Raw genomic sequence first — 23,566 nt, 5'->3', positions numbered from 1 at the left:
TCAACACTTTGCTTTCAGAAAAAGCTGCTTACCCCTGGCTCTGCTTCTGAAAACAGATAACTGGAGGTTTTCGCTACAAACGGTTGAAGACTCCTCATCCGCGCCGTCACTCCAAGCACAGCGCCTTAGCTGGCGCCGGGCCGTGACCCACCCCTGGGGAGAGGCGCTTTCTCCATCCATCCGCAGGCGCTCTGGCATTGGTGGAGGGATGTAAAATCTTCCACTGTCCAGGGCATCTGAACAGGAGCCAGCAGTGTGCCCAGGTGGCCAAGAAGGCCAATGGCATCCTGGCTTGCATCAGAAATAGCGTGGCCAGCAGGGACAGGGAAGTGATCTTGCTCCTGTACTCGGCACTGGTAAGGCCACACCTCGATGACTGTGTTCAGTTTTGGGCCCCTCACTACAAAAAGGACATTGAATTACTCGAGCGTGTCCAGAGAAGGGCAACGAAGCTGGTGAAGGGTCTGGAGCACATGTCGTACGAGGAGCGGCTGAGGGAACTGGGGTTGTTTAGTCTGGAGAAGAGGAGGTTGAGGGGAGACCTCATCGCCCTCTACAACTACCTGAAAGGAGGTTGCAGAGAGCTGGGGATGAGTCTCTTTAACCAAGTAATAAGCAATAGGACAAGAGATAATGGCCTCAAGTTGTGCCAGGGAAGGTTTAGACTGGATATTAGGAAGCATTTCTTTACAGAACGGGTAGTTAGGCGTTGGAATGGGCTGCCCAGGGAGGTGGTGGAGTCCCATCCCTGGAGGTGTTTAAGAGTCGGGTTGACATAGCGCTGAGGGATATGGTGTAGTTGGGAACTGTCAGTGTTAGGTTAACGGTTGGACTAGATGATCTTCAAGGTCCTTTCCAACGTAGATGATTCCATGATTCTGTGATTCTGCATCAGGGAGACTTCTGCTGAGACACTGTGTGACACTGTCACTGCTATCATGCTGACTTCTCTGAATATTTTTTTTCAAGGATATGTTTGTACTGATTTGGGTTTTTTTAATAAAAGTTTACTCTGTCCATGACGTGAAACGCAAAAAAATAAGTTTTTCAATTGAAATAAACAGAAAAGTGTGCGATGACAACCAATCAGTACGTTCGAACCTTGTGAAAGCGGTAAAATGACAGAAGCAGCGGTGTGGGCAGGTCCGTGTTACGGGACTTGAGCCCCCCTCCCACTAAAACGTGAATGCCCGCGGCTGTTTCTGTAACCGACTTTTGACTCGAACGCCGAAGTTTCTGTCCTGAAGCCGCAGTTCGTGAGGCCGTTAGGTGAGGGGGGCGGCTTCCCGGGAGGACCGGCCCCCCCTTGCCGGCGGCTGTCCCGCCCCTCCCCGCCTCGGGGCGCGGCTGGAGGGGGTCCGCGGGGCCGGGGCTGGCGAGGCAGAGGATCCCGCCGGGCAGAGGGTCCCGCCGCGCCGCTCCTCGCCCCGCTCGCCACCCTCGCCATGCTGCCGGCGCGCCTCCGCCCCGGGCGGCTGCTGACGGCCGCGCCGCTCCGCCTGCCCTCACCGCAGGGAGCCGCCGCCGGCGGGGGACCCGCCCGCAGCCCGGGCACCGCCCGCGGTAAGGGCCGCCGCCCGGGGTATCGGGGGGGCGCGGCGGAGCGGGGCTGGGGCTGGGGCCGGGGCTACCCGCCGGGTGGGCCGGCAGCGCGGGTGGCCCGGGCGTTCTGCTGGCTCGGGTTACCCACACCCGCCGCGGAGTGTGTGGGGGGTGTCAAACCGGACCCGCAGAGACGCCCCCTGCGTGCGGGGGTATTCAGGAGGCTGCGTGGAGACAGCTCTGCGTAGCGGGCACCTGGGCGTCTAACGGCCGAGTTACTCTTCCAGGGGTTTTCCCCTTCCACCGCTACTACACCCCATCACTCACCCTCAGCGCGTGGTTTGACCAAGTGTTTTTTTCCTGATCTTTAAGCTGAGCAGGCTCACAAGGTGGTTGCAAGTTACAAACCTTCGAAGTTTGACAAAAAAATCCTCCTCTGGACTGGACGTTTCAAGACAGAAGAAGAGATTCCCTCGAGGATCCCGTAAGTTGCGCTGCCCTTGGCCAAGGGGAACGTGGAGCTGAAGGGAAAGAGGTGGTGTAATCCTGATCTAAAGCTTTTCCACAGAGTTTGAACCAGTCAGTTTTTCAACACTGAAAACTTGGAAACAAATTAGAGGGCAAAAGAATTTCCTGTCCTGGTTAGAGGTTAAGATGGAAAAATGTTCCTTACTGGGGTCCCCAGAGCCTGGGATTAAGAACTAGATCCATCTGAATAGAGAGCCTTGGTCACATTTATTTACTGGCTTGTTTATTTTGCTTATTCCTAATGTGCAATCAGAGAAGGATGTTATTGGTAAACAATATTTTCTGTTTATAGCTCCCATAAACAGTTCTAAGGGAGCTGACTGTCACTGAATGATTACATCCAACAAATTATAATTTATTAAAGAATTTGAGGAAAAATAGAGAAGGAGGTCATGAGAGAAACATCCCCCACTGGGAAAGTCGAGCACTTGACATAGTCTTAGCCTCCAATTCTTGTTGACCCACTGGACTAGATGATCTTTGAAGGTCCCTTCCCACCCAAACCTCGCTGATTCTGTGGTTCTCTGACTCGCTGGAAGTTAATATCCCCCAAGGGGGTCAGTCACGGAACACATGAAACCCCTCTAATGCCAACTGCTGCCTTTTTATTAGGATGTTAGATGATGTGTTAGATGTCTCTCTTCAGGACACTGCTTTTTATCATCACAGTATGTTCCTGTCTTGGGTGGTACCTTTAGTGTAAGCAGCATACAGAGCTGTGTCAAGCAACAGGTACATCCTCTGCCTGTTGCTGTTGCTTCCTGACAGTTTCACTGGTGTTTGCTGAGCTGGACAGTGGCTTTCTAAACAGTCCAACCTCTCTTGCACTGTGTTAGTCTCACCATCTTCCCCTAGAGAAAGGTTCAGGCAGGTCTCAGAAGCTCTAAAAGCTGTTCAAGTCGTCAGGAGGTGTTTATAAAGACACATGCATTTGCCAGTCCATACACATACATGCACACAAATCACACATTTCTGTGCGGTAGCTGGCCTGGCAAGTGAGTGCCACCACTTTGTGCTTTCTGGATGAACAAAGTCTTTTTACAGTGGTAAGATAATAAAAATACACTAGAAGTTAATTGTGAAACATTGAAGCTGAACTGTGTCACTGCTTTAACTATTAAAAAAAAAAATGCAAGATACTATTACCTGTGAACACAAGCTAGCTGCTGAAGGTAGTTTGTACTAAGGGTGAAATGTGCAGTGCTTATTCAAGGTTGTTGTGGTTGGGGTTTTTTTTAAACAGCTGTTATTGACTTCAGCAGAGGTTTACCCAGAGTCTTGATTAAGGATTGAGTAGCAAAGGCCCTAATGTGCAATTAGGGAAGAACATAATCAGGTCTGTTTTCCTTAAAGCAGAGGCAGAAAGCAGGGAGAAGGTGAAAATCTGGTTCAGAAGAGTATCAATTAGTGCATTGTGAAAGATGATTAGGCTAATAAGCCAGACTAATAACATTTATGGTTTTGCTTTTGTTGGTACAAATGGATTAGTGGATTAATGATTTTATGTGCTAGTCTGATGTGCGGTTCGTTTTAAAGATATGTTTACCGCTGTACAAAAGAAAAGCAGTTACTTAGAACTGTCAGTCATCTGCAAGAAACGTGGCATGCACAACATGCACTTGTGTGCGCGTTGGCAGGGATGGGGGTAGTGTGGCATAGCCAGCCATAAGACTTGCCCTCTGCCATTGCAATAAGCCTTAGAGAGACGCACTGCAGCCCTCAGCCTTGGTACAGGCTGCCATGCACACAGCTTCCACTCCAAAAACTCCAGCTCTGCCTCATCCCACCACTCATCCTCCTTAAAGTAAAGCTACAGGCATTTTGGGGAATGAGATCATTACAAGATCTTTACTTGCAAAATAAAATCAATTCTTTATGCAACTATCCTTTTTACATACATATATGTATAAAACCATAACTATGTATATTTATATTCTATATCTTATGAATATGTATCTTTATAAAGCGTTCCCATGTGATTTATGAAAGGAAAATAGTGCACAACCAGCATTATATATATAATGAACATCTTAAAAACTATACTCCCAAGTATAGTGCCTGACTCAGAGAAAGACTTAGCTGGAAGTTTTGAGACCACAGTAGTGATGCAGAGGTTGCCGGTGCTGCTGGTTCTTAGGGGTACGCAGGTGGCTCAGCACGGAGGGTGGAAACAGGAGCTGTACCAGCGCAACTTGCTGGGCTGTACAATGCCTCTCTGGCAGCAATGGCTGCCAGATGCAGGGCAGGAGTTTTCATTACTTCTGCCTTTGATGACCAGCAAAAATTATCATGTAGATTGTTCTTGTTTAGGTGTGTGTTCCCATAATAGTGAGAAGGCTGACATCAGCTGCCCCTTTAAAGCTGCTGCTTTTCTAGAGCTAAAAACTCTAACTCAGTATTACAAACTCTGTTTTAATTACCTCTCCAAGTAGATAAAGTCCCTAGCCTACAGCATACAAAACACCCCCTAAACAGGTTAGATATGACAGTAATTATGAACATAATTTTGAATAAAAGGAACTCTCTCTCACCACATCTGGGTGACACCACATATACTTCTCCATCTGTTTAAAATATATAAAACTCCTTAGTTTTTACTATGTTTAAATAGAGCTTAAGGTATTTCTGGTGTATTTACCTCAAGTATTTAAATGCAAATATTTATTGCATGAGCTTTTTTTTTTTTTTTTAGCTTAAAAAAAATCAGCTTAAATCTGTTAAATATTGCTTTGCCATTGGAAATGGATTAGGATTGGAAAATGCGAAGTTCTTGGGTGGTACGTAACCAGTCACAGCAAGCTGGAGCTGCTTGTTTTGCAAGCTAATACTATTTTGATTTTTCAACTGTGATGTTATGTCTGCAATGCTTTGAAGAGATACTTCACAGGTTTGTAATGATTCAACAATTTTAATTGCAGGCCAGAAATGCTAGACAGGGCAAGAAACAAGGCTCGAGTTAAAACTTGTTACATCATGATTGGACTCTCAATTGTTGCATGTTTTGCAGTGATTGCCTCAGCTAAAAAGGTGAGTACCAGTGCTAGCTAGTTATCCCATAGTATACTTAAAAATGATGGAATTCTGTGAAAAGTAGACAAATCTAAACAAACAGCAGCAGCTCACACCTACCCTAGTTGCAGCTAACCCATGTTCCTGTCACCCCTGACATGGAAGGAGTTGCTGGCTGTTCCCAAGATAGGGTAGCTTTCCCCAAGGTGGGTTGTTACTCCTCCTACACTGCTCTTAGTAGACGTTTTACTTCTGCAGGCTGCTGCACGTCACGAGTCCTTAACGAGCTGGAACTTGGCAAAGAAGGCCAAGTGGCGACAGGAGGCCGCACTAGCAGCGGAGTCGAAGACAAAGTGACTTCACAGAAAATGCCTAATGTCCTCGTAGGAGCAAAATTAACTGTTGCTGAGAGCGATTAGTGAGTTTCATCAATAAATGCACAAGGGTAGTATTGCACACGCTGGAACCAACAAGGATAGTTACAGTATCACAAAAAGAAACAGAGGGTCTCTTAATAGAGAGATACTTACAATTAATTAACGCCTATAATTACAGTTAGTTAGGATTTTTTGCATACAATTAAAAGCAGTAATCCATTTCACAGGAGAGGAGGTAGTTTCCTAAGAATGTCAAGTATGTTTGGTTAGGTGTTTACAAAACCTATTTAAAACCAAAAAGGTTTCTGTCTGGAGACAGTGCATAGTTTTACAGTGCACAAATCAGCCATTTGAATGCATTTTTGCCTCAAGGCTGTATTCAAAATGGCATTTGTGTTTTCTAGTTTAAGAAGCCACACTTACTGAACCACTAAATAAATACAATAAACGTCTGTAAAATAGGTTTTATTGTTTTCTGTATGGTAGTTGGAGATTTAACATTCCATAATATTGCATACTACTCATGTGTTCTGTTACAGTAATGGGCCTTTGGCCTAGATTTAAAGATGCACTATTACTATCTGAAGTTAGTATAGGTATTTGTTTCCACACATTATATGCAGATATTGTGCCATAAGTAACTGAAATTTCTCATTCCAGATTTCAGTGAACTCTTGAGGTCACAGTTAAACATCACATATCAATTGGAAAACCTATTACAAAAATCCTCAGTTGTACAATTTAATAAATTTAAATCAACTGAGAACTGTGGAGGAAAGACAATAGTGCATCTTTTAGCTTTTTTATTCTTTTTTAAAGACAGACCCGACAATAAATATTTTCCAGTTGCAAACTTGTTCTAGAGCTTATTTCTGTGCCAACATTATTACTATTTTCTGATTGCTGCTAGCAACAGTGTTTAAAGCAAATACTAGAAAATTAAAAAGCTGTATGAACCAGTCCTCAGACAAAAGTGCAACAATGAAAATATTAGATGATTCAGTGTATCAAGAGTAGAGAACTAAAAAAAAAAAATCTTATGCGTTGCATAGTTGCATAGATTAACTAGTTAGTATTCACATTTAAGCAGAACAAATGGTACCCTTTTAATTAAAACCAAAACCACAAAACCCAGAAGCCTGTATTTTTAAAGACTTTGTAACTGATGGGGCACTTCAGATTCCATGTAAAATACCAAACTTAAAAAGATTTTCTTCTCAGTTATTTTTTTCTCCACACTGGTTTCATCGACATAAGCAACATCACCATATTCACACCCCTACCTGCAAATGACTATACCAGAGCTGACCTTAACTCATCCTCTCTGGTTTTATATTGTTCATTTATGTGCTTTTAATGAATTGTGATATAAACCCAGTGATAAAAGAGGAGGCCATCCTGTACGTTTATCCTTTAAAGAAGAATTTTCATTATTATTTTTTAACAATTTTAGGGTAAACCAAATGTTGAGTTTAAATAATGATTTTCATTAGCCAAAGTACACCAATTTTAGTTCCCTTTTAAACCATTACTTTTGTATGTATGAGGCATGAATCATAGTTCATCTAAATGTGTAAAGTGCAGTCACTGACCATTCACACATAGAGAATAATATATTAACAAAAATGAAGACATTCTTTCAAAACACATATAATACTTTAAATGTCCCCTCTTTTCTTCATTTTCAAGTCTTTTAATCAAGATTTTTATAGTTCAGATTCGGTTTAGAGAGGCTTATAAATGCAGTTTTTACAGGGTTCTCCAAATAAAAAGCAGGCACAGCTGGTTATGTTATCAAAACAAGGTTGTCAGAAACCATGGAATACCCTGTTACCTGAATAATTTCCTTATACTAGAAGAACGTTGAAATTCAGCATTTACTAGTAATCCTGGTAGTTTTCCATGATTGTTACCCTGTACTTTAAACAGATGGGGGGTGGGGTGGGGGGTGTAAGGAAGGTCAGTATATGAAAACCTAAAACTATGTAAAAAGGGCACAAATACAGTCATCTAACATTATGTGAAAATTTGGCAGCTGTACTCACTATTATCACACTATTCAAAACTGTTGTATGCTGTACAAATCTAGGTTTAAAGTGTCATTTGCTAAAATATCTCATTATTCAGAGTTCATAAAGTAACAGCACTCCTATATATACACATCTTACACTTCTATTTCCCACTAAAAAGACTTCAAAAAGAGGTTTCTTCCCTCCCAGTTACACCTTAGTCAAAACTGACCATTTAATCTTAGAAAATCCACTTCAAGTCCCACATTCAATTACAATATAGTATATATTGCTGTAACATCAAAGTGAAACGTCTTAGAATCTTAACTTGCATGTAAAAAAAATTCTAAATATAAAATGGTACTGTAAATGATACCACCTTTAACCTGTATTTTTCAGTGCATTAAAACATTGTTTAGTGACAAGCACAGTGCCATGGGGTAAGTAATTTAAAGTTTAAATTGCAGCTTTTTATGAAGCATGAAATGCTCCCATACATCAAGGATTTCACTTAACCCAGGTGTTTGATGTTAATACATTAATTACAGGTAATAAAAAATAATCATACTTGAAAATTAACTCAAAGTATTAATTTCTCCAAATGAGATATACTAATACACCAGAAACACTACTCATATGCAAGGCAAAGCAGAGCATACATTTTTCTGTATTCAAAATTGTTAATGTAAATATGAGAATTCTATTTCTTTTAGTGTTTAACAGCAAACACTGTATATTGTAGAGCCTAAATATTTAGATGACAATAAACTCTAGTTAATTTTGGTGTCCACATACTCAATGCTATTTACAGTACAACAAACTTTTCCTTCAACTGAAAAGCAGTGATTCACTATTCATTCTTCACTGCAGTATTTCTATTGTCTTAGCAAAAAACTGAGTTAGTTAACTTAAAGAACAATTCAAGTGGCGGTAGCGTATTTGGTCAAAAAGAATAACACCTACTGTCTAAAACTTTTAAGAAGCTACTGTACTAGAAAGGCAAACACTGCACTGCTTCTCAAACTAAAGTGGTGTTACCACATTTTGACAGGAGGCAGCTGTAGACCATCTGCTTGGTAATCTGTGCAAATCACCATCTCTGTCATTCATAATTGCAGCATTCTTGTGGTAACTACAGCAACTGCTTCCACTGCAAAGTACTGTATTTGTGGCTGACCTTTAATGCCATTTAGCAGCTTTAATTACAGAGCCAACATCAAATGACCAGCAAGCTCTCTACTGATTCCAATTTGAAAACCTCTGAAATAGTTCTCTTCCTACATAATTAAGGAAAAGCTTCTTCATATATTCAGTATTAGGTAATTAGCATTATATATGTATAGCTATTATGTCTTTAAATACATTTTACAAATAAATTCCAACAGTGTGTTGTAAAGTGAGTAATGCATAAAAGTTTCACAATTTAAATAAATATTTTTCACATTCCAATTCAGCTTCTTACAAGCTCATCTTTATTTCATGCCTTAGTTCTGAAGCAATGTTTTTGCTTCAATACAAGAGGTAGATTTGATAGAGACTGGGCAAGTCAAGCCTACTGCCAAAAATGCAACTGTCAGTAACTGTATTGCTGATATGCAGTTTGAGACTACATGAAAAAATTCAGAACCACTACCTAAAATCCTACCAAGTCGTAGCTTAACAGTTCTTGTTAAATCACATTTAATGCTTTAATTTAGACAGGATTACTCACAGTTGTTTTCTGTACATAAGAGATAATGAAAAACACAAATACAAAACAAAGAACAGTTGTTATCTTAACACAATATATAAAAGTGCATGAGCTGCTTCTTCATCTAATTCTGCAAAACATATTCAACTTTTTGTCTAACTTTGGCCATAAAGAAAAGACCTCTGGGGAAAAAAACAACCCAAACCCCTAACAAGTGTTTTATGCTCGTCTTCACTTCAGTAGTTTACAGCTGAAACCCCTCCATTGGAGCCTCCTGCTGTTGAAACACAAACTGCTGCTGACTTTCATCCACCTGAGGTGCAATACTGGAGTCCTCTTCCTCGACACCAAAGTAATGTTCTATGAGTTCAAAAGCCTTTTGGTAGATCTCTTGGTTTTCGTGCCTCTGAAGAAACTCAATTTTATCAAGTCCTAAATTCAAAACAAAACATTTTCAAAATCTAGTTGCTTAAATGAATGATGAATTCACAGGGAAACAGCTTATAGTATAGTTTATAGTATATTGGTACTTCTTAGATACAAAAATGCAATCCCAAGTATCTCAATTTATTTGATATCATCGATTCTTAATTTCCTATCCTATGTATTTCTGGTCTTCATTTTCTGCAGCATTTTCTGCTGTCTAAACTAATTTTAAAACTATGCTAAAAGAATATCAATTAAACTAAGGAGGAGGAGGCAGCTTTAGTATCTACAAAGAAATACGCCATGCCCACAAAGAAACAATCTGTCTGGAATTAGCATAGCATAAAACTGTTTTCTATAGCAATTTCCAATATCTCCATTTCTTTTATTTTTTTACTCTTTCAGTCTTCCCAACTCTAAAATTCTATCCCCTATTATGGATTCATCACTGGGCAGAGTCTGGTGTTTTCTTGCAAATTTAATTTAAGGATAAGGCTTATCATTTGCAAGCTAAAGAACATAACCTCTGCTCTGCTGGCAGAATTAAGTGCTTGGCAGTCAGGTTGATTCAAAACTCCTTTTTAGCTCTTCAAGATAATTCAGTTTTCACTTAAGTTGGATTAGGAAGAGCTCGTACAAACCCTTGTGGTGACCACAGAGGCCAAAGCAATGAGGGTGATATAATTAGCTACTTCCCCTACTTGAACTTATACGCTACAGCTTCAGCACTCTACGCTTAACTGGTAAAGGAAAAGAAGAACCTAGACATTCAATAGTTGGAATTATGAACAGACTCACGATCTGGAACAGAATAAATTCCATTAAAGTATTCAGTATTTATTCCTTTTACATGTTAGATTGCAAAGTAAGTTCTCCAAGTATGCATTTGATTTTAGAATTGAAACTCTGTAACAGGGAATTCAGATTTAAAGGCTGTTTTACAGAAAAGTTAGTACTATCTAATCAGCTATAAAGTGGTCAACTAGAATTGTTATTAGCAGTTTCTGAAACACAAATGCCAATTTTTGTTTTGTCAGAGCTACAAAAAGATAATCCTCTATAAAAAATGCCAGATTCATTATAAGCTAGTTTCAACATTTGTTAAGTAAAAAGTGTCTAGTCATGAAATTCCACAAATAGCAATTTTAGTTTTGCTACTCTGCCTTTAAACTGTGGTTTAATTCAACAACTCTTAAAAGAAACAGAATATACTTTCACAAATTAAGTACAAGCTTATTTAATTTTATGATCTGAAGTTGATTTTGCTATTACTGATACTTACTATGCTAAAAAGTGATCAGACTTTGGGAGTAACTAAAACAAACTCTGATCTTCCGTCCCTGTTGGTAATGAAACTGTACCAGACAGGACTATATATTAGAGTAGAAAACTGTATTTATAGGATTGGCTGATAAACTAATGCAAACCATGGCTCCAATAGACAAGGACACCTGTGTGTTAAATATTTCTGAGAATGTTTCTCTAGAGAGACATTTCATAAACTGACCACAGAAAAACATCCACAGGTTTTCTGCATTTAAGCACTCTTCTCAAGTTACATTACTTATGTACTTTAATGTCCACTTATGCTTGAAGTAATTCTTACATTAAACTTACCTACAAATTTCAAAATGGTTCACAATGGTTTTGTTTTTACATCCTGAAATAAGGAAGTTCAGGTATCTAATTTTACAAGAAGTAATTTCTTACCATATGCTTCCTCTATAAGGGCACAATAAGGATTAATGCCCATTCCATTTTGCTTAGACTCTTGTTCTCCAAGACGCAGAATATTTTCAAGTCCGTTTAAAGCCACCTGTACTATTTTTGAATCCATCACAGTCAGGAGGTCACAAAGAGGCTTGGTACAACCTAGTGCTACCAAATACCTTTATAACAGCAGAAAAACAGAGGGGGGTGGGGGGAAAAAGAAGGACTGATAATCCAGCACATTTATTCTGATATGGCAGCCTATCACTATTGGTCCTTAATTTTGCTTAAGAAGTGTCTGAAACAACAACAACAAAAAAAAATCTAAAACATGCAACAACACAAAGATAAGCTTAGTCTGAAATTGAAAAATATTCTGATTTATCCTAATGAGAAAATTTAATGTGGACTGTGGAATTTGTAGTTTCTTCCACTCCTCCTCACTTATGATCTTCAGATGGGCTTAACTGAATATAAGAGAAAAAGTTAGTTTTAGTAGTAAGTTCTTTTCTCAATCATTTGAAATTTTGTAGTGGCAAAAATATTGGGTGAACACGTTAGAGACAGCTAAGAACACTGGACACTGCTCTGTGTTAATGTAGTCCACATACCAGTAGTCCATTAAGGTATTAGCATTACCTCATCTAAAGGGAAGGACATAATTGTAAATATAAAAAATATATTTGGATTCTGCGTATCCTGTTCCTTTTTCCAATTTTGCACAAAATTGTGTATGAACTTGTGGAAGTGAGAACCTGTGTCCTTGTTTCTAGTGTGTAAGTAAAATGAAGACAGTAATGTTTCCCTGTATAAAAGGTTGCTTAAATATAGTTTATTTAGTGGTTTTAAATTCTCCTGCAGTTAGACAGTAGTACCTTGAGGACATAAGAGGGCTAAAACTTCACGACACAGATAATATATCTGTATTTTCTGAAGAGAAGCTACTTTTATGGTATTATATGCACATTTACTATTTGAAGATCTTTAATTAAAATTTATTTAAAATATGCTAAATTTTAAGATGTTACATCATGGAAGCAATCAAAATAATAGCAAAAAAAACACCAACAAACTTTCCTTACCTCTGATAATACTTAGTGGTTATAAGAAAACCAGGACTGTTTACATTTTAAATAAGCATGCGCTTGTTGCGACAGATATCCCAAATTCACTGAAGAGTTATCACATAGCTTTCAGTTCTGGCTTCCAAATAATACACTGTCATTTATAAATCCATTTATCAACTACGGATTCAAACTGATCACTATGCTGATGGTATTCAGAGAAAGCAGAGAGTATTTTATTCTGGTCATTCAAGAAGTCTAATCTCTGCACCACATAAATAGCTGCCGACAGTAAAATGTTAACCAATTTTGAAAAAGGAGTTTAGATACTTGCTTTAAAATAATACTAATAGTGAGTTTAAAATACGTGAAGAAACCACTAAAATTCCTCAAGTCTGTATATTCCCAAATACACAGTCCTATTACACAAGTTTTCTAAACAACTCTCCCTAAGTTTTCCATTTTCAAACAGTGAAACTGTTCACTAACTTCCAACTGTGTTTGACAATATAATATCAACTCTGGAAGATAACCCTGTGAAAGCTTTAGGTATAATACTGCTGAAACAAAGAAGTATCAGTCAATTTATTAAATCTATTTATACATTTCACTCATTTTTCTGAATTTCTACATGTTTAGTCCCTGTTCAGAGTTTCAAGGAATTACAGTTGTGTTTAGGTTTTTGTTACTATGTTTGTCAAGATTCAAATGCAGACATAAGAATGCCTTAGAGAAGATACTAAGGCAGAGAAAATAGTCACATATACAAACTTACCTAATCTGTTCAGGCGTTCCTCCTGATGTTGCATTAGTTATGGCCCATGCTGCTTCTTTTCTGGTGCGAAATTCAGCTTTTTGAAGAATTTCGATCAATATTGGAAAAATATTTGCATCTATAACGGCCTACGAGATGAAATTGTAGTATTTTATGATAATTAATAAAGATTTAGTATACGCAAAGAACATTAGTACCCTTCACTACAAGAGTCAGTGATGCCTGTTGATATCAAAACAAACAATGTTTTGTTAGACAGCACCACGCAAACTAGAAACGCTAAACTGAAATTCAGAATTATTCCAACATTGTACTGCAGCAGCCATCAGAATATCTTATTTTTTGATGTCTCTGGGGGACAGAATACTGCTTACTGGATAGGCCCGTTTAAAAACTGTATGACATAAACCTGAGTTTTTGAACTTGGGATCAAGCCTCAGAACAAAATTTCACTTTGTCCATTTTGTTTGCATTTGCAGTCTCCATACAAAGACAGTATCTATAATTGGAACTATATTATGTATTTTAAATGACATCATTTTCATCTCTGATTGACGTAGAGGGGGGGAAAAAAAAAAACAAACATATTGAAACATGTACTCTGATTCAGAATTCTCATTTTTACCAACCAGAACTTTTTTTCAGGTAACTCCAGACACCTGGAGCACTAGTCAGGATTTAGTAGTTTCCAAAGAAATACAACTCAGTATTGATGACATCATGCAGATTTTTTATTCAAGCAAAATTTTCAACACTTCAAAATCACTAGAATTGTCCACTTTTCACTGGACTAATCTGTGCAAGATTTTTTGTTTCAATTTTTCAAGAAATAAAAATTGCTTATTACTTTAACACATCTCTTACAACGCAGAACAAGATTAAGAGAACATACCAATAAATGATGCTCCCACAGGGAAAAAAAACAACTGTTGATATCAGATCTAAGAGAAGTATCCTTTCATTTGTTTTATAAGCATCAACCAAATCCCTTTGAGAGAAACTAATCAGTTTTTCTAGTACAAATCATGACAGCTATTTTTGAAGTATTATTTTATGAAGTTATTTATAATAATCTTTCAAAACAGAAAAAAACATTTAAGTTAGGTCAAATTATAGACAGTTAGGACTAAAACTAATAACGCAGAGTCAATGTAGTATCTACTTATTTCTCCTTGTGAGGGAAAACCAAGTGAACTAGTAAAACAAAAACAAAACCAACCAAGTTAACAAATACACAGGCTTTACCTGAATCTGAGCTCTGTTTCCTGCAGTAATATTAGAAACAGTCCAGCACGCTTCTTTTCGAATAGATTCCTTGGGACTACTAAGCAAGTGCAAGAGACAGGGTAACGCAGAGCAGTTTAGAATCACCTAAAATAATTTGAGAATTAAAAATTGGGTTGTACTATATACATATATATAGGCTTGTGCAATATACATGTATATATAAAAGCACTTTACAGATTTCTTCAAAAGAAGATTTTGCAAGACATTCATATTACACAAAGTATCATAGGTAACATCCTGCAAAATCAAAAGTGTTCAATGGCTCTAGTATGCGTATAGACAATCCTGCAATTTGAAAGAATCTGCCCTCAATTAAGTTGAGATCAGAAGACTGACAACAGCAAGACTAAATAAGGCTGCTTAAGGCTAGAATAACCGAAAAGCATAAATTTAAATTGTATAGGTATTTGTTCATTTGTTTTTTAAGAGACAAATGTTTTCTCCTTAATTCCTTAGCAAAATCCTCTCCTATAGAGCTCACAACTTATTAACTTAATTCCTTATTTTCTCTTTACACTAGTTCTGTCAGCCTTTTAGACACAATTTTCTTTAAAGCAGGACCTGTCTTAGTATTTCCTGCATTGCTTCAAACTCAACTCAACTGCCTAAAATTAAAAAATAAATATTTAGAACAAATTGCATAAGTGCATCAGTAAGACTATCACATACAAATTACTGGACAAATCAAGTACGATGGTTGCTTACAAGTGAAAAATGTGACTGTATTTGAAGACTTAAAAAAGGGAATGATAATAAAAAACTGAACCCCCCACTAAGGAGGGAAAAAAAAAAAAAAAAAAAAAGCAGCAATAGTCAAAATACCATACAGGAATGAAGCAATCCACTACACACGGTGCCGTTAAAAAAAAAAAGCTCGTGCAGTAATTTGATGTTTAAAATAGCAGCCTAAACTGTCAAATTAACAATACAGATTTGTACAGAGCCTCTTTCACTGACATATGCAGATACCTGTACTGGACATGTATTTTGTCACAATTTTTCCAAAATTCTGTCCTGTCAATTACTTTTTCTTAAATCATCTAGTCTTACCTGTGTTTGGATATCATCCCCAGTAACAATATTTCCAACTGCTCTTAATGCAGGGGATACCACCTTGTAATCATTATGCCTGGAAACAAATATTAAATCGCTTGATATTACCAAGTGTTAATTTTGCATTTTTAGTGAACAGTGGTTTACTTCAGGTGCTAAATTTTTAGTTACAGAAAACACTGCATTACTGCTTACACTTGCCCCCTGTTTAGCCAAATTTGACAGCTGCAACTGAATTGCTGATTCAAGGAAAGGGCATCTCTATGAAACAACACAACTTAGAGCAATCTATCTGTCCAGCAGATTCATTTCACCCAGCTCAAGTATTATTGAATACAATACTGGAACCTGCATCATACAATTGCCACAAAAACAAAAGGGACATTACTAGCTGTACACTAAAACTTAGCCGCTTCCCGGTGTAAGTGAACTTCCCCCTTTTGTAAATCAATAACCCTAGAAGCCAGTACAAGCCCATATTCCCAGATTCAACTGAGGTGTGGGGGGAAGGAAATCTACTCAGTTGACCTAAAGCTTCTACAGAAGAGAAAGCAACCACACCCTCTCTTGACAGCTACACAAACGAGCTTTTCACAGGGAACTGTGCTGAGCTGTCAGTGCTGGGAACTACTATCCCTGACCTACTCTGCAGTCCCTGTGTGAACACAGGGATTTCATCTCCCTTTCTGGGAAAATAATGAACCATAAACCAAATATACTGGAACGGTTCAAAAGTGGCACAAGCCCACCTCTGGACTTTGTGAGTCCCAGAACTATATTGCAGTCTACATCTAGAAAGGCAAAAAACCAAAATACACTGTGAAATTAAAACTAAGCTGAGAAATTAATTTACAATTCAAGCTTGGTCTTCAATCTTCACCTTTCTATTCCTCCACATAAATGAGTTCCTTCATTAAATTTTAAAGAATGTAAGAGATACTTTGGAGAAAACTTTTTTTCACTGTCAATCTCAGGAAAAATCCCAGGAGCCAAGCAACCTAGCAAGAAACTTAAAAGGTTTCAGACTGAATTAATGTTCATCACTTCTCACAAAATAAATTCAGGCTTGAGGTGAGAAAAAACAACTCAATTTGAATTCATTAATATTAACAGCACTGCAAAACATTTATTTGGTGAAGACTTACATAAGCAGCTCTACCAATCTTCGACACACTCCAGAATCAATAACAGCTTGAATTTTATCATTGGGACCATCTGAAAGGTAAGAGAGGGCCCAGCAAGCATCTGCTAATACATCCGGGTCACTGCTAAACAACAGTCTTGATAGAACATTTAGGCAAGGAGCAACCTAGGTTAAAGAAAAATATTGCATAAAATCAGGTGGCTTGTATTTTTCAAGTTTCAGAGAACGTTCTGCAAAGGCATAAAGGTATAAAACTATTTACTGCCAAAGCACATGAGCTAATTAATGAATCAGGACCTACGTGGAACACTTCTTGATTAAACTAATGTCCAATTCAAACCGGCAAATTGGATAAATTCTGATTCACAGCCTGTTTATTTAGAGATACTATATTAGGTATATAATTGTTCATCTTGAATAAAAAACATCTACTTTTACAGGTAACCAGATGATCAGGAATTACTGATGCTTTCTTGAATCACTCAGGGAAGAGAATTTCACAGTAATAACATTTTTTGGTATTGCTGACTTTGTAGGAGTACTGGAGGTTATTCATAATAACCAATTTATAATTGCTTTACCACAAAGAAACTCAAGAGGTATTCACAGAGGACTCAACATTCACTGAACCAAATCAAAGAACAGCTGACCTCAGTTTTCACTGCAACTGTCAGAGCTGCCAGTCAGAGAGGGACCTTGGGGTGTTGATTGACAGCCGGCTGAACATGAGCCAGCAGTGTGCCCAGGTGGCCAAGAAGGCCAATGGCATCCTGGCCTGTATCAGAAATAGCGTGGCCAGCAGGGACAGGGAAGTGATCTTGCCCCTGTACTCGGCACTGGTGAGGCCACACCTCGATGACTGTGTTCAGTTTTGGGCCCCTCAGTACAAAAAGGACATTGAATTACTCGAGCGTGTCCAGAGAAGGGCAACGAAGCTGGTGAAGGGTCTGGAGCACATGTCGTACGAGGAGCGGCTGAGGGAACTGGGGTTGTTTAGTCTGGAGAGGAGAAGGCTGAGGGGAGACCTCATCGCCCTCTACAACTACCTGAAAGGAGGTTGCAGAGAGCTGGGGATGAGTCTCTTTAACCAAGTAATGAGTGATAAGACAAGAGGGAATGGCCTCAAGTTGCGCCAGGGAAGGTTTAGACTGGATATTAGGAAGCATTTCTTTACAGAATGGGTTGTTAGGTGTTGGAATGGGCTGCCCAGGGAGGTGGTGGAGTCCCCATCCCTGGAGGCGTTTAAGAGTAGGGTCGACATGGCGCTGAGGGATATGGTGTAGTTGGAAATTGCCAATGCTAGGTTAACGGTTGGACTAGATGATCTTCAAGGTCCTTTCCAGCCTAGATGATTCTGTGATTCTGTGTAGTCTCTGGCCTTAATCTCCTACAAGGTCCACTCAGACAGAGCCAAATGAACTAGACCATCTTTACTCCACTTGGAACCTGACAGGTTTCAGCTGTACAGCTTGGGAATTTCACATTCTTTGTAGAACTTAATTCTTTATCTTACATCAGTTATGCAATTCAGCCCCCTTTACGTGTCCAACTGATGTTATTGCAAATGGCAAAAAGCAAAGGAGTTATTCTTATTAGCAGCTGCCTACAGGGCATCCTTTTCCACTGAAGTCGTGTTTAAGCAGCAAGTAATCTTGTTGGTTTTTTACTACCAGAACAAAACACTACTGAAGGATATAACCTAGGCAGAGCAATTGTGATATGATCCATTAACTGACATCAGAAATTCCCTCTTAATATGTCTCCAAGAATTAAGTAGCAATGACAGTAATTACTATCTCATGAGGTAAATTTCAAGACATGTAAATTCTCTCCAGATTCTCTTCAACGATCATTTAACCTCAGTCTCTTCTACCAGAATATCCAATGTTCAGTTCTTTTAATCTTTTAATGTCATTGACCTTACCAGGAATTAATTTCATACTGAAAATAAGAAGCTAATACTCCTACTAGCATCTACAGTCTTTCATGTCTTTATAACCACATACTGCAGACAGCAGGAAGTGAAGGGGAGAGCATGCAAGCAAATCAACTCTGTCATCATAATCTGATTTAACTGTATCTGACAGAAAACTCAAAATTTTAATCCTGCAGCATGCACTCACAATCATAAAACAAACAAAAAAAATGTTTAAAAAGCTTCAATCCTAACTCACATCCTCTGAAACAGATCTGGAGAAAATACAGCCCCAAGGGGTTTAATGCTGAATGTATTATTTGTCCATCATTTCATACCAGTGAATGACTAAATACAATCTCAAGTTTTTAAGTCATTTAATTTCATTGCTGATAGGTGTCAAAGCATATGACTTTTTGCAGATACAACAGATGGACAACAGTGTGATTACATTAAAAAAGATAAAATTGACTCTATCTCCAGATTCTGTGTGGTATAACATACTACAAGCAAAAGTCTTCCTGAGCTTTCTGATTTCTTAAAACAAATGCTTTGTTATACCTTACTGAAGTCTGGAGGTGGGTTCTTTCCTCTACAGAGATTCGAGAGGGCCCAGACTGCATTCCTAGTTGTTGTAAGACGATTTGAATTTGTTAACAGTCTGCCAAAGAGAGACAACAATAATAAAAATAACAATTTCTTATTGAAAAGGTATGTCTTTTTATTTCTATTATTACCAAAAGCACCTCAAATCAGGAAAAGAAATCCTATTATTGGGCACTAGTTTCAATTTATTTCTCTTCATAGCTTACATACTGCAAATATTTTCTTAGAATACCTGAATCTGAATAGATTATTTTGCATGGACATCTCATTCCCAAATCAAGTATATGCATATAAAAGTAAACCATTGCTCATATGAAAAAAATCATTCAACTAATCTTTTCTGAGGGTCTTCAGAAGGGGCCTCAGACCCTCTTAAGATGCAACACTCCCTTGAATTAACTTTGACGTTTTCATTCAGAGAATGCAATTAATAAAAATAGTTCCATAAAAAGTTAGAAACTTAAAGGATCTTCTAAAAAAATTAACGCTTTACTGCTTTGCTGATGGAATGCAAAAGATTCGACACCTGAAAAATCAGGTTAATTTTCAAATACGTACCAAAATGTCTAAAAAAAATGTTTATCATTTAAATCCTCGAGGCAGGTAATCACAGTCTCCTCTATTATTCTAAGCTATTTTACAAATATCTTAAAGCATTTTATTATTTGAAGCAATAATAAATTGAACAAAATTTGTGTTGTGTAAATTTTTTCCCTGTGATGATGCTACCTTACATCCTATTGTAAGCGTATAGTAAATACTGGAATGCTATTCCTAGTGAATAGAAATCTGGTGTAACACAGTTCATGTAACAACTACTCTGCCAGTTCATCTCAACAAGCAAATGGATAGGTAGCAAGACTGGAGCTTGGAGCTACTGGACAAAGGTGGGGAAACCAGTCTATTGCCCAGCCAGTTGGAATCACACTAATGCAAGTGTAAATTAAATCATCTCTCCCACCCTATATATCCAGAACTCTGGCAACACAGAGTTCTGCACAATACAGAAATTTCATACCTACGAAGTAACACTTCTCTCCCTTTGCAAACATTGGAAAGCTTCCAGTCATAGACTAATTAAAGATACGCATGAAGCTCAGGTAATCCAAAACATTAGATTCATAGCAATATAACATAAAAGAAAGAAACATTCTCAATTTAGCAAAGAGCCTATATTCTTTTCAAATAAATTTTGAGTTGAAGTTTACAGTTATCTATATCTTTACACTATAATTATAGTATTAATTTACAATACTTACTCCAAGAGGGGTGGTAATATTCCGCAGTTTAAAACAAAGTCTCTGCATTCTGCATTATCACCAGCAATGTTACCAAGAGCCCACACTGCCTTAAAAAGCAAAGCACCCACGTGAATTTATACGTGCTCGCAAATCAACTTTTACAGATCTATACATTTTTAATAGCAAATATTATAGAATAAATAAAAGCAGTATCATTACAAATATGAAATTTCAGAAGACTACTGATTTCTATATTGCATTTTTTGTGAAGTCACACAAAGTCAATTACCTACACTTGGCAGTCATGCCTTCAAGGAAAGAAAGTCTTCTGTTATGAAAATATGTTGCTTCCTGTGCTTTTCAATAAAAAGGATACACGCACTCTTTTCAATAGTTATGCTCGCTCACTATGTGTAATAGATTCACTAAAACTGGCTCAAAGTTGCAAACAGTGTATGAGGAATAAAAAAGTTAAATCATGAACTTTCACTATACAAACTTTCAAACATGCTAAATAAAAGCCAGTCAATTACAGCCTCTCAAAAATAAAAAAAACACCCCCAAAACCAAACCAAAAGAAAATTAATTTCAGGAAAATGTTAATGAAGATTGTAACATAATAAGGTGGAAGAGCAGAATGATAAAGCTGCAAGATAGCTTAGGAAAAAAAATTCACATTGTTTTCTACTGTATTATTTCTATTATGGTGTTTTAGATCCTGTCCACCACAATATGCCACGATAGAAATTAGGTGCTTTCTTCAAATTACGCAATAACATGAAATAAAAAGCACGTTCAGAGAAACTTGAAAGAATCAGAGGGAAAAAAAACATGAGGGAAAAAATATACTGAAGGTAAATTTTTTATCTTCCTGGAGCCAGATCAATGGGCAAACGGGGCTCAAAACCTTTGTAACCACACATATCCCAAAAAATATTTTCATAAATGAATTTTAAGTAGTTATAAAACACCCCAAGAAAACATTTACCTGCTCCTGTACATCTTCATGTTCTGAACTAAGCAACTTAATAAAAATTGGAACAGCTCCAGTTTCAATTACAACTTTGGTGTGTAGAAAAGTTCCAGATGCTATGTTTGTCAAAGCCCAAGCTGCTTCAAACTGTTGAGGAGCACAAAGACAACCACGTTAAACCACTCACAATTCATGAAAACCAATTCACAATTCGTGAAAAACAGTTTGTCATGAAAGTTGCAGAGGTTAATTTTCCAACTTTTTTTCCTTTCTACTAAAATGGTTATTATTATTGTACTTTCTATACAATAATTGGCATTGACAAAATCTCTATTTAATAAGAACCTTCAGTATCTAAATTATTTTTAGGCTTGGCTTGCAGCACTAACTTTAAGGAAGATTTCAGATCTCTATTAACCAGTAGAAATCCCTTCTGTTTACTCTATATCGAGTTTAATTCTTCTAGTATGAACTTACACAAGGCCTAAGTGCTATTGCATAGGCTACCACAAGTAGACAGAACTAGATTCTCCTATCGTTAATTACATATTTTTCAAAGATTTTCTAAGAGGTTTTCATACAAGTCTTCCAGTTTCCTGTATTTTTTTTTCCTTCTTTTCTAAGATTTCACCTGTAAAGTACTACAATATACTCAACACAAATAAAACAGATTCTGCTCACACATCAGTGTTGATGATCCTAATACACCACTCTGGAAGCCCTCCTGAACACATTCTGCTTTCAACACCCAAGTATATGACCAGCTGAATATATAACCCCAAAGAGTACTATGAAAGTCACAAGAGTCAAGTCACAATTTCAGTGGCAGTAACTGACAGTTTACACAACTAAAATTTACAGCTTCAGTGGTTAAAAATAATTTGGTTATTAAAAATTATTTCTTTTTAGGCACATGGTTTCCAAAGCTCTTTTGGATATTTCTGATCCCATTCCAAACCCCCAATCAGTACCAGCCAAACTCACTTGCAGAGTATAATTCTCATTCCTCTCTAGAAATTTCACAAATCTCTGTACTACTCCTGGTTTCTGTATGACTTCATCTATAGGTGGATTAGGCTCTAGGGAATAAAAACAAACATATTTGTGTAAGTCTAAGAAAAAAGACCAAATAAATTACTTTTTCAGTATGACACAAAACATGAATATGATTCTCAGTTCCTATCATAATTTTTAGCATTCAATCATTTTAATCTCAAATGAAAGAGCTAAACTTTTGACTTTAGAAGACTGCAGGATTATCTCCATAAAATGCTACAATTTAGTAAACACACTATTATGTATGATAATAGTAACATATACTATTATCCACTGGCATGTTAGTAACACATTACAAAACACTGTTCCCTCAATCACTAGCTGAGGTCAGTGGAAAAGCAATTATGATTAGATACTATTTTAAATGACCAAACATACTTTTACCTAATATGCTATACCAATATTGGCATTAATTTAAGACTGCATATCTTACAGTCTCAACAAAAACAAGTTACAACTGTTCTTTGGCAGCCATATAATTTTTCTCCCCTCAATTACAGAACAAGAAGCAGAAACTGCATCACTGCAACAAGTACTGTAAGTAATGTTAGTGTGCAGTTGATTACTGCCCTGGACACTTCATTCAAAATATCCTTGCTTTTGTTACTTTGTCTGAAAGACTTAACATTAGAATAATGAAGCTTTCTGTATTTAGCCATTAGGTCGGAAGAGACTTGGCACAGTTTCTCTATAAACAGAACTAGAAGTTTCAGCAAGCTCTATTTTCAAGTAAAACAAAACTAACTGACTCTAAGACTAAAATTCGTAGTAACAACACAGAAGGAATGAAAAAAAAAAAAGTCAGGCAATATTTATCTACCTTTAGATAGCAATTTTCTGAATTTCTGAGTTGCTGTGAGCTGCTGATCAGGATCATCTGAGAAAATCATCTGCACCATATCTACTGTAATAACTTCTTCCTAAAAATGAAAGGCAGATTTCTTACATCTAGTACCATGCACATTAACAGATAACATTGTAAACACACTCTAAAGTAATTACCTCTGGAATAGGTACAGTAGAGCTGACATCAGGATCCTGAATTGGACTTTCTACCATAGATTCTTCATTTCCCGGGAGAGAAACGTTTCGGCGTTTAAACAGCTAAACAAAAAATGCATTTTTGGGAGACATTAGAACTTACCATAGAGTGGGTACTGA

At 37.6% G+C, this 23,566-nt stretch overlaps 2 protein-coding genes across 8 annotated transcripts in view; one reads left to right on the top strand and one right to left on the bottom strand.

Annotated features, from left to right (window-relative positions):
- The first annotated feature begins 1,372 nt into the window (after positions 1-1,372).
- FAM162B (family with sequence similarity 162 member B) lies at positions 1,373-5,915 on the top strand. The gene is made up of 4 exons (XM_074862351.1): positions 1,373-1,563; positions 1,915-2,026; positions 4,989-5,097; positions 5,338-5,915. Exons 1-4 carry the CDS (start codon positions 1,446-1,448, stop codon positions 5,434-5,436), a joined length of 438 nt encoding a protein of 145 aa, XP_074718452.1. The 5' UTR covers positions 1,373-1,445; the 3' UTR covers positions 5,437-5,915.
- Positions 5,907-23,566, bottom strand: part of KPNA5 (karyopherin subunit alpha 5) — a 22,482-nt gene continuing 4,822 nt past the window's right edge. For 6 of the 7 annotated variants that reach the window (XM_074862340.1, XM_074862341.1, XM_074862342.1 and 3 more), the window contains 12 exons: positions 23,408-23,509; positions 23,226-23,325; positions 22,334-22,428; positions 21,365-21,496; positions 20,395-20,483; positions 19,091-19,190; positions 16,616-16,779; positions 15,468-15,546; positions 14,376-14,501; positions 13,131-13,258; positions 11,292-11,470; positions 5,907-9,587 (listed from right to left, as the gene is read on the bottom strand). In XM_074862340.1, coding sequence (XP_074718441.1) covers positions 9,400-9,587; positions 11,292-11,470; positions 13,131-13,258; positions 14,376-14,501; positions 15,468-15,546; positions 16,616-16,779; positions 19,091-19,190; positions 20,395-20,483; positions 21,365-21,496; positions 22,334-22,428; positions 23,226-23,325; positions 23,408-23,509 — 1,482 coding nt within the window. In that variant the 3' untranslated portion in view covers positions 5,907-9,399. The remainder of the gene's footprint in view (positions 9,588-11,291; positions 11,471-13,130; positions 13,259-14,375; positions 14,502-15,467; positions 15,547-16,615; positions 16,780-19,090; positions 19,191-20,394; positions 20,484-21,364; positions 21,497-22,333; positions 22,429-23,225; positions 23,326-23,407; positions 23,510-23,566) is intronic. The other variant, XM_074862343.1, reaches the window with a different exon arrangement.

This window comes from Strix uralensis, chromosome 3 (genome assembly GCF_047716275.1).
Source record: "Strix uralensis isolate ZFMK-TIS-50842 chromosome 3, bStrUra1, whole genome shotgun sequence".
Lineage (NCBI taxonomy): Eukaryota > Metazoa > Chordata > Aves > Strigiformes > Strigidae > Strix > Strix uralensis.
Note: the sequence above shows the minus strand (reverse complement) of the source record. Positions and strands in the feature narration are given on the sequence as shown.

Coding starts and splice junctions, on each gene's coding strand:
- FAM162B (XM_074862351.1), top strand. CDS start 1,446: ATGCTGCCGGCGCGCCTCCGCCCCGGGCGGCTGCTGACGGCCGCGCCG. Junction 2,027..4,988: donor GAGATTCCCTCGAGGATCCC/GTAAGTTGCGCT, acceptor TTTTAATTGCAG/GCCAGAAATGCTAGACAGGG. Junction 5,098..5,337: donor TGATTGCCTCAGCTAAAAAG/GTGAGTACCAGT, acceptor TTACTTCTGCAG/GCTGCTGCACGTCACGAGTC.